Source organism: Diospyros lotus, chromosome 13 (assembly GCF_014633365.1).
Source record: "Diospyros lotus cultivar Yz01 chromosome 13, ASM1463336v1, whole genome shotgun sequence".
In the NCBI taxonomy this organism is placed as follows: domain Eukaryota; kingdom Viridiplantae; phylum Streptophyta; class Magnoliopsida; order Ericales; family Ebenaceae; genus Diospyros; species Diospyros lotus.
The window spans coordinates 33,843,705-33,855,105 of record NC_068350.1 but is presented as its reverse complement, the minus strand read 5'-3'; the positions used below and the strand labels follow the sequence as shown (position 1 = coordinate 33,855,105).

The following is an 11,401-nucleotide window of genomic DNA, read 5'->3' as shown; positions in this document are numbered from 1 at the left end:
GAGGCGAGGCAGCAAGGCGATCGAGACGACACAATGAGGTGACAGAGGCGATGGGGCAAGACAACAGAGGCGACGGGGCGAGGCAGTCGAGGTTGCAACGGCGAGGCAAAACGGCTGAGGCGAGGTGATGGCAAGGCGAGGTGAAGCGAGGCGGCGACGAAAGCATGCGGAGGCAAAGATCAGCGATAGGTGAGGTTGCAGCAGCGAGGGAAAGGGAGAAAGGAAGAAAGGGATGAACAAAGATCAAAATATCGCGAAATACTAACGTCAAAATATCACAATATATCATCTTTGTAGTCATTCTGTAAAAAATCCTTCTGTATAAAAGCATATCCTTCATTTGTTAATTTGATAACTGAGAAGAGAAGAGAAGAACGCAGCGAAGCGATCCAATTCCAATTCCAAGATATGGTCTTTTGGGTAAAGAAGCAAGTTCTTGGGCAGGGCACGTACGGGACGGTGAGCTTGGCCGTTATTCCCTTTCCCCACCTCCACCGCCCTGAAATCGCCGTCAAGACTGCAAGACGCGCCAGCTACATCTCATCCCTTCACAAGGAAGTCCAGATACTAGAAGCCCTGCGCTTTTTCCCTGGGATTGTTCGCTGTTTCGATGGAGATCTCGGCGTTGAGGAGCAAGACGGCAAAAAGAAGATTACTTACCACCTGTTATTGGAGTTTGCTCCCGGAGGTTCCCTCAAGGATCTCATCCCCAAGAATGGAGGAACCTTGCCGGATTCTGATGTCATGAGATACACGCATATGATTCTTGAAGCTCTGAGGTACGTGCACGGAGAGGGCTACGTCCACTGCGATATTAAACCCTCCAACATTATTGTCTTTCCCTCCCGGGAGATGGAGACGGAGACCAACGTTAGGCCTCAAGACCACTACCTCAAGATAGCGGATTTTGGATCGGCAAAGCGAAGAGACAGCTTGCTGAGCAGAGGATGCCGAGGAACCCTTCTCTACTCATCGCCAGAATCGGTTTTGTGTGGTTTACACGAATCGCCTGCGGATATTGAAGGGATTTATCGCAACCGAGTCACACGATCACACAAAAAACTAAGAAAAATAAGAGAGAGATGAGATTATCCAGGTTCACCCTAAGTTAGGGCTACATCCTGCAAAGAATTTTTTTTACTATATTTTTCGGTTACAGCAGATTCAACAACATTACAATTGAACAAAAGAAGCAAAAATATATATGCCTCAAAAATGGGCCTAAAACCTAAAACAATATAAAAGACTCTTAAGTCCAACCATTTGCCCCGAACCCCCGCCTGCTGACCGGGCAGCGGGATACCAATGTCGGGGGCGCTGCCCCCGAATCCCTGTATCCCGCGCGTAGGGGTCACATTTAGTTGGGTAATACTTCAGTTCCCCTAAGCTCACATGGGCGTACCCGGTGTGAGAAACAAGGGTCCCCGAAATATTCGCCAACTCCAACAGATATCTGGTCACTGGGTTGCACCATGATTGAGATGATTACGGGAAAGCCCCCATGGTCGACGACCATCAAGGACGTCCGGCAGCTGCAACGTGAGATTGGAATGGGAAAACAGTTGCCTGCACAGATCCCTCAGAATCTGTCTGAACATGGAAAGGATTTCTTGAGAATGTGTCTGATTCGGGATCCATGTTCCAGATGGACGGCTGACATGCTCTTGGAGCATCCCTTTCTGGCGGAAGGTCCTCTGTCTGCAGCAGTTGCGTACTATCCCAGCGACGAAGACAATCGATGGAATTCTGTGCAGTCTATGTTTGAGAGATATCATTATACTGTCAAGTTGGGGATGATGAAATTAAAATCAGAAGCGCAATGCGTTGGTTTAGAGGGCTGAACCATGTGATGTAACCCAATTAATCTCTATATATGTTCGTTCATTCATTCATTCATTGCTCCTAGCTAGTATATATTATTTGGATTTGCATGTAACAGAAGAACTACGTCCGGCTTGATCCCCCATTTGGGGTGCGTAGGGCAGCCTTACAGTACAGATGATTAGAATTAAGGTCCAGCCGTTTAGGATTTAATTACTAACAATTTTGGGTTATGTTATTGTAAATTGTCGGATCCAAAATTCTGTTAAAGAATTGGCATGTATGTATATATATTAAACCCAATAATGGTTGTGGGCTGTTGTAGTTTTCAGTATTTCAAAACAATAAATTGTACTCCTCCTAGATTTGCTCATTGAGAAGAGCAAGTGATTGCATTCCTAACTACATTTGATTATTCTTTTAATTTAATTAGTAGTGTCTGAGTTTTGAAGTTTGATTGAGAAAACTGATGACTTTTATTGTCTGAAATTTTAGGAGAACATTTATTTTCTCTTTCTCTTGGTTACATAATTGAGAGCTGAAGTTTTTGTTCCTTTTTCTACTTCAGTGGAGCTAAGTGGGCTGAGGTCTCCTTGTCTGATGAGTTTGTACATTTGTTCAATTCTAGTGTTGGCGATGGTAATTCATCTCCACCTTGGTTTGGTTTTCCGGTGGTTTCTTGAAAGGGAAAAAATGAATGCAAAAGGAGAAACAAAAAAATCAAGCACTCTGTTTTCTGTCTTTTTGAACTGAGTATCACTGTAGCGTGAATTTGCATTATTAGATATGACTCACTTACTGAGAAGAAGCTTCTGGAGGCACCCAAGTATGTTACAATATATATATATATATATTAATTATTATAAATGTTTTCAATTGATTTGTAGGGAAGAAGGTTTTGGAGTCACCTAAGGTATGTTATAATATATATATATATATATATTAATCAATTATAAATATTTAAATAGTATGTGTTTGGGGGAGTTGCAAAACAATTATTCAAAGTTAATTGTTAGAATTATATATATTAATCATAGTTAATTGTTATGTTTTATTTTAGTTAATTAATTATTGATAATTTAATTAGCTTTCATAGGTTATCCATCTCTGTGTGTTTTAGTAGTGCCACACAGATTGAGACACATTTTTGGCTCATAGATTTTTGGTTTATACAGGCTTGCACAAGTCAAAAGACATGTTTGTAATGCCTCGAGACCAAGGTTTAATTTTAAAGTTTTTCACATTAGCATTTTATGGTTTTAATGGAATTTGCTGTTGTTCTAAGGAAAACAGTCTTAAAGCAAGATTCAACTTGTAAAGGGATGGACTGAAAGATTTGGAGTTTGAGCCATTGATGCATGAGATCAGGTCACAAATAGCTGATGCCTTGACTACATTTGTCTGATAAGTGTATGCTGGGATTCTGTTAGTTTCGAGACATTCTAGCCAAAGGCCCACAGATGAAGTGTTTGGAGCAATCAACCCATTCTTGATTTCTGATGATGGGTCTTGGAGAAAAGATATCCTTAAGGTTCTTCATTATTCTCTTGTGATTTGTGCTATATGTATCGAAAGGATAATATATTCGATGGTCGAATCACACTTCATCATCAATCATCAAGATGTCGTGAACAGGAGAAGCTTGGGCTGACTTTATGAAGTCCGCTCGGATTTCATCTAGAAGCGACAAAATGGTGCAACGACAATTGACACGAGGCATTGCGGCGAAACGATAATAGAATACAACGACAATCGTGTGAGGCGCTATAGTGAGGCGACGACAAGATGCAGCGATAATTGTGTGAGGTGTTATAGCGGTGCGATGAAAAAATGTATTAACGGTCAGCGAAGTGAGACTAAGCTTGCTGGAGGTGGCCATGACAGAGAGAGGAGGCAACCAAGGGCAGGGATAGTGAATCTGTAAATTGGGTGAGGGTATTTTTATTATTTGGCGCCATCGATCATCCTTTAGATAACTCAATTATTTTTACAAGTAGTATTTTTTCATATATATATATATATATATATGGGTTTTCTTTCTTGCTATAGAGATAGCGAAAGTTGTAGTTTAATTAAATTTTGAGCCCAAGGTTGGCTATTAATGAAGTTGCCAAAACTTTGGCATGACAATTTTAGGAAAATTACACTTTCACATATAATTTTGGAAATTCTCAATTATATCGTTAATTAAATCTAAAAAATGTTTGATAATTACATTTTACCTCTAAAATTATGAATAATTTTCATTTCAACCTATTTTTAAAAATTTTCTTTATAATTAAATTTCTCATAAACTAATTTAAATTCTCTAAACTTCCGTAAGAATTTTGTAAAATTCCAAGATATTTCATCTAGTTAGGTTTAAGGTTGGGTATTTACTTTGCCCAATAAGTGTTTGTTCCAATTTTGAGTTTTCTTTTCTTCTAATTTATTTAATGATTTCTAAATCTACAATTTTATTTCAGTCTCATCTATAAAGACCGTTAATAGGTTCAGGCAATTTAATCTGGTTTGATGGAATTTTGAGCCAAAAGCTGGCTACTGAAAGTTGCCAAAACTGCCTGGCATGCAAATTTTATGAAAATTTACAATTTTATGGAAATTCTCAATTACACCCTCCATTAAATCCCAAATATTTGATAATTACACTTTCCCCAAAAGGAAAAAATTGTAAATTGGGCTCATTTTTTCAATTTTTTTGAGAATTAAATTTCTCAAAAATTATTTTAAAATTTTCAAAATTCTCTAAGAATTTTATAAGAATCTAAAATATTACATCAAACCCCAAAATTATACACCAAAAATATTAAAAAAAATTGATATTTAAATTTCTAAAACTTATATCTCAAAATTATACAACATAAGGATTTGACATGTATGTTTAAACCTATAGGTTGCACGAAAATGGAAATGAGAAACGTTTCTGATATGAAATAGAAATAAAAAAATAGAAAATGAAAACCTGAACTAAAGTGTAAATTAAAAAAATATAGAATTTTTTTTGTAAATATAATTTTAACATAGAAAACTATAAAAAAAAAATAGTTCAAATATAATACAAACAAACATAAATAATAAACATAAGATATGGTGTAATAATAGAAAAAATAATAAAATAAAGAATACTTAGATAATAATAAAATAGATAGCAAAAAAGAAAAGAGAAAGAACAAGAAGGAAAATGAAAGAAGAGATGGAGCAGGTCAACCCAATCCATCATATCTGAACCAACCCAAACGGGTTAGAGTATAAAATGTAGGGAAGACCTATCTTTCCCCAAACCCTAGCATTGTCTTTGCCTCATTCTTTTTTTCTTCTCTCTCTTCCTTCCACCTAATTGCCAACCAACTTCCCAACAATCCAGTCATAGGATCATTGATCCAACATTAGATCTACAGAATAAGGGCTCTGACCTTCATAGTAGTGGTTTCAGAACTGAGGTCTGATGAGTCCCAACCATCGATAACAACATACCAAAGTTGTTTTACCCCAAGGAAATGACGACGGAGCAACAAAAAGTAACAACGATTGAAAACGAAGGAATAACGATAGAGCACTCAGAGTAGTAAGCTTTGACGATCAAGAAAAGGAACTTTGAGATTCTAAAACAAAGAACTGAAAGAAGAAAAAAAAGACTAAAAGATCAGGAACTTCGGTCGCCGAAAATGCATTTTCGATTATTTTTTGTAATTTGCAAAACATAATGAAACAGGCTTGAAATGTTTCACAAATTACAAAAATGACTCGAAAAACATTTTGAGTTGTCTGTGCAATTTTTGAAATGAGAAACAGTTCTAAAATGTCAAAATGATGTCTCTGAGTCATTTCCGTACACAGTGGTTTAAACATCAACTCACCTGAATTGTAATTAGTAAAAATATCTTATTCAATTGACTTTTACAACATGTTATGTGATAATATTATATATATATATATGTTACATAAGTTACAATACTAAATTAATAATAATTTGTGTAATATTAAAACAAAATAAATATATATTAATAAATCTATGTGAGTTGAATATGGGTTAAAGATAATAAGACATCATCATACCTAACGATAATACCCATATGAGTATCGTTACATATGAATCATAAAATTGTGTAAAATATTTTGTTTGTATATTTTCACCTTAACATATAATTAGGATTTTACTCAAAAAAATCCTACAAAATCAGATCGATGACTCATTTACAAAAAGAAATAAAAATAATTTTTACTTTTCTAATATGAAAGACTTGCAAGCAAGAAACTCAATCCAATTCTGAAAAGGAAACCCAATTCAACTGAGAGAAGGATACTTCACAATAAAAATAATTCAACCTTTAGGATCTGTTAGTGAAGAAGAGAAGAGGATTCTGTTGAAGAATGAATATCAATCAGTCAACGATGGGTTCTTGGGTGAAGACGCGAGTTCTTCAAGATCAGTTCTTGAAGATTCGTCAATCATATACATGTGATATGGATTGTTGGGTGAAAACGCGAGTTCTTGGGAGGGAAAGGTACGGAACAGTGACCTTGGCTGTTTTTCACTTCCCCGAAGACGCACTAGACGACGACTTTCCGATGATCGCCGTCAAGTCTGCAGATTTCGACAGATCATCGTCGCTTCAGAAGGAAGCCTGGATTTTACAACGGCTGCGTGGTTGCCCCGGAATTGTTCGCTGTTTCGGGGGAGACGTCTGTATTGAGGAGCTGGACGGAAAGATAATGTACAATCTGTTACTGGAGTTTGCTCCCGGAGGTTCCCTTCAGGATCTGATAGGAAACAACGGAGGAACGCTGCCAGAGCTTGATGTCAGGAGATATACGCGTATGATTCTTGAAGGCCTAAGGTACGTGCACAGGAAAGGCTACGTCCATTGTGATATTAAACCTTCCAACATTCTTGTCTTTTCATCACGAGATGACCAAAACTACGTCAAGATAGCAGATTTTGGATCGGCCAAGAGACGAGACGGCCAGCTGAATGCACGCCTAGGATCCCTTCTTTACAAATCGCCAGAATCAGTTTTATATGGTTTAAACGAAGCGCCTATGGATATCTGGTCTCTGGGTTGCACAATAGTTAAGATGATTACCGGAAAGTCTGTGTGGCAGATGAACAAATTCAAGAACGCCCAAGAACTGCGAAGAGAGATTGCGATTGGGGAAGAACTGCCCGAAATCCCTGAGAATATGTCCGCTCAAGGGAAGGATTTCTTGAAAAGGTGTCTGGTTAGGGACCCGAGGTTCAGATGGTCGGCTGATATGCTTTTGAATCATCCTTTTCTAGTGGAAGAGTCGGAAGATTCCCCACTAATATTCGTTCCCAGTGATGAAGACGATCGGTGGAATTCTGTGCAGTCTGCAGTGGGAGACTATCCTTTTTATGTCAAGTTGATGAAGATGTTATCAAAATCAAAAGCGCTTGAATTGGGTTGGCGTGAAGCTGAGATGATCGATTACCTATTTGCATACTGACGCTTTTCATATATGGACGTATGCATTCTTGCTTGGTAGTTTTACACAAGCAAAGAGAATTCTCATTTACAACCTGTATATAGAAATGAGTAATCAATACTCGCTACATTGTGTTCTATCCCTCGTTGTGTGAATCTATGAGAAACTTTGCATTTTAATAAGTAATCAATACTCGCTACATTGTGTTTGATGAGATCGTCTTTGGACGTATATATCTTTGAGTTGTAGAATCGCCATTCTTTTTGCTCCAAGCTGCACTGACGAAATGACTTCACCATCATCTAATTTCCTCTTGCATGGCTCCAAAGGAGTGGAAATGAGGGAGGGAGGCTTAGCTTCGAGCCTTGTTAATAATTATTTTTCATCCATTAAATGAAGAGAGTTTTTCATGAGTTGTATTGTGTGATTCTGCTGCTGGAGATGTAATTATTGGTATCAATCTCTTAATTTAAACAAGACTCACAAATTTAAGTCCCTAACATAGGACCAAAGGCAAGGCATAAGGCTCCCTATTTTCTGTGTCTTTTTGAACTGAGCATCACCGTAGCATGAATTTGCATTATTGATTATGGCTCATTTAGCTGTGAATTTCATGTAAATTTAATTAGCTTCATAGGTTGTCCATCCCTGTGTGTTTTAGTGCCACACAGATCCAGAGACTTTTTTTGGCTATGGCAGGGGCAAAAAGAAACTCTGGTTATAGGTTTTTGGTTTATATGGATTTCATTCTTGCACAAATCATAAGACATGCTTGTAATGCCTCGGGACTAAGGTTTTCGTCACTTGATGACACGTTTTTGAAGTTTTTCACATGAACATTTTATGTTTTAATGGAATTTGCTGTTGTTCTAAGGAAAACAGTCTTAAAGCAAGATTCAACTTGTAAAGGAATAGACTGAAAGATTTGGCGTTTGAGCCATTGATGCAGGAGTTCAGGTCACAAATAGCTGATGCCTTGACTACATTTGTCTGATGACTCGTATGCTGGGATTCTGTGAGTTTCGAGACATTCTAGCCAAATTAAGGCGCACAGATCGATGAAGTGTTTGGAGCTGTCAATCCATTCTTTGTTCAAGTCTGGTTTTGTGGTTAGACTTCGTCCATGCCAACCCTTAAGGGTTAGAAAAGAATGGTTTTGGTTTCCTTCATCTATATATTGTCTGCGAATTTTCTTGGACTTTTGTTGGCTTGATTAGTTTAGGATTTCACTACCTCCCAACTGCCTGGAGTCGCCAGGTTGTCTTCCTGTAAATTGGTGTATATATTGGCTGTTCCCAGGCCTCCTCAAATCCCATAATTTGTTAATTATGTGTTTGAGGCCTGAAACCAGCCGTGGTCCTTGAGGATCCCATTTGTTAATTGTTATGACGGCAGCAGCCCTTTAATTAAGCAGACAGTAACATGATTATGTGAGTGCTGCAGCCAGCCTCACTGCCATTTGAAATTAGAGTCTCCATAAAATTATACTAAAGCCAAGGAACAACAATTTTTAATCTCTGAACTAAAGACCAAAGATGATGTCTTTGGATTGACTGCTTAACTCAGACGGTTACTTCATGCGTGTCAATGGATGTACAAAGCTTTGGCCTCACAGCCAAGCATCCCACCGCAACAAGTTTCAAAGGTGGCTCAGGAAGGGGGGAATGACAGTTGAGACTCTGCTCAGGAAGGTTGCCTTTCAATATTTTGGGTCGGAAAAAATTGTTGGAGACCATCTTGGGATGACTATTCTTGCGCGGCCGGATGCTCATGCCGGTTGGAAACCATCTTAATGATTGGTTGGTTATATATAGATACACATATAACTGTCACTTTTATATTTTTTAAATAATTTACTTGAAATAACTGTCACTTTAATAGAACTTTAATGGGCATCACTCTTTGATCCAACTCTATTCTTCCAGAGTAATTTTGTGAAAAATAGAATTGTTACATTATTTTGAACAAAAAAATTTATATAGCAATATGTAGACTAGAAATTCTACTATAAAAGTATTGTATCATTAGAATTTTAAACAAAATTCTATGTAATATCCAGTGAACATCAAGGGAGTTATTATCAAATCATTTACCTTTAATTAATCACAGAGAATATTTAAAGGACATCAAGGGAGTTATCATTCTTTAGTAACTTTTTCTAGGCATTGGAAAGGTCAAATTATGATTGTCCAAGTTTCATCTAGGCACCGAAAAATAAAGCATCAACGGAATATGACATAAGTGATAAAGTTTTTTAGGAGTGACGGAAGATTAACTCTTAGTAGAAGCAAAAATATCTCATTTAGTAGGGACTGATCGCGTGTTCATTTGAAAGTGTATAAGATTGCGATCGCATCCAATTTACTTGGAGACCTACTTGAGAAAAAGACCAATCTTCTCCAAAACTAGATGAGTGAAACTCGAACACCTAGATCATAAAAAAAAAAATTGCATCAAATGAGATATCACCCTCTCTATTTTCTTCCAAATTATCATCAATTCCTATGTCAAAATATTTTGGACCATATATAATTGCACCATTCTTGCCAAGCATATCGGCCATTTTGATGTCATCTTCCACTACCCATTAAAGTTAATAAAAAAAATCAATTGGGCACACATAGCAAACTTAGAAAAGATTTTTGAAAAATCTATGAAAATTCTCCCAAGTTCAAAGTGATATCAAAGGAAAACTTGGAAAGTGTGATACCTAATTCGATTAGGAGTAAGAATCCTATATCTATCTTTATATATAAGTGAGCAAAAGGATATACATCTATATATTATCAATAGAAAATATAAAATATAAGAGATTAAAAGATATAATCTTGGGGGGTATAATATAATTTTAAGTTTGTATGTGTTTTAAACAAATCAAATTTATAAATATCGATGAAAACAAATAAAAAATGTCATGGCTATTTTATGAATTATAAAATTTTGTGTAAAATATTTTGTTTGTACATTCTCACTGTAAAATACAATTAGGATTTTATTTAAAAATTCTTTCAAAATTAAAAGACTCATTTACAAAAAAAATATAAATAAAAATAATTTTCACTTTCCTAATTCGAAAGACTTCCAAAGCAAGAAACCCAATTTGATTCTGAGAAGGAAATCCAATTGAACTCAGAGAAGGGTACTTCACAATAAAGATACTTCAACCTTTCTGATCTGTAAATAAAGAAGAGAAGATAAGAAAGTTGGGTATTTGAGTATTTTGATAATTTTAATTTTTTTGTATAAGAAATTCTAGAAATTAAGAATCCATTTTCTATTTAAATTAATTAATTTGCAAAGTAATATAAATTAAAAGAAAGAGAACCAAAGTGATTAATTTTGGAAATGATACTCATCCCAAATTCCAATCCCAATTCAAATAGGTTATATATATTGTTGTATTTTTCTCTAATCGGCCACACCACCACAAAGCCAAGAGCAGTACCAATCCAAGAAATAGAAATGAACCACACAACGCACACACGCAAGAACACAAGATATATGTGTTCGGATCCAAACGAATCCTACTCACGGTAGAAGCTCCGCCTCTAATCAATCCACTAAAAATATATATGCATATTTACATAGGATTACAATGAGAGAAACAAGACAACAGAAACAAGAACTTCATCTCAAGATCTTACGGCCACTCAAGAATAATACATCAATCAGAATATAACGCTCACAATACATCAAACAAATCTCACTCATTCAACCTTATCGAATGACGTGTCTTAGATCTGAGTCGATTGCTGCGATCTTCTTCACCGATCGACCGCCTTCATGCGTTCTGTTCTTCTCCCCGCATCGAGTTCTTCTTCGTTCTTGCTAGATCTCTCCCTCTCTCTGTGTTGCACGATTAGGGTTTCTGGAATGCGTTGGTGTGCAAGAGAAAAACCAACCCCCTTGAATAGATTTCCCCCAATCTCATTCATATATATATATATATATGTGTGTGTGTGGGCCAACGGACAAGGCTGGGATTAATGGGTTTCACAATAAGCTTGGGCTTGGGTTTGTTGGGCTGCAGACACCAACGGCCCAACCCAACTTATTTATACATAACCCAAATAACTGATCTACATACAAATGAAATTAAGGCCAAATAAAATGCAAATAAAATAGAAATCAAATG

The 11,401-nt window shown here is 36.6% G+C and overlaps 2 protein-coding genes across 2 annotated transcripts; both read left to right on the top strand.

Moving 5' to 3' along the window:
• Positions 1-18: 18 nt before the first annotated feature.
• LOC127788198 (mitogen-activated protein kinase kinase kinase 20-like) lies at positions 19-2,199 on the top strand. Its single transcript, XM_052316308.1, has 2 exons — positions 19-1,083; positions 1,362-2,199. The coding sequence occupies exons 1-2, from the start codon at positions 409-411 to the stop codon at positions 1,839-1,841; spliced, it is 1,155 nt and encodes a 384-aa protein (XP_052172268.1). The 5' UTR covers positions 19-408; the 3' UTR covers positions 1,842-2,199.
• Positions 2,200-6,170: 3,971 nt separating this feature from the next.
• LOC127789217 (mitogen-activated protein kinase kinase kinase 20-like) lies at positions 6,171-7,456 on the top strand. Its single transcript, XM_052318039.1, has one exon. It carries the CDS (start codon positions 6,193-6,195, stop codon positions 7,285-7,287), a length of 1,095 nt encoding a protein of 364 aa, XP_052173999.1. The 5' UTR covers positions 6,171-6,192; the 3' UTR covers positions 7,288-7,456.
• The last annotated feature ends 3,945 nt before the right edge of the window (positions 7,457-11,401 follow it).

Coding starts and splice junctions, on each gene's coding strand:
- LOC127788198 (XM_052316308.1), top strand. CDS start 409: ATGGTCTTTTGGGTAAAGAAGCAAGTTCTTGGGCAGGGCACGTACGGG. Junction 1,084..1,361: donor TAAGAAAAATAAGAGAGAGA/TGAGATTATCCA, acceptor GGTCACATTTAG/TTGGGTAATACTTCAGTTCC.
- LOC127789217 (XM_052318039.1), top strand. CDS start 6,193: ATGAATATCAATCAGTCAACGATGGGTTCTTGGGTGAAGACGCGAGTT.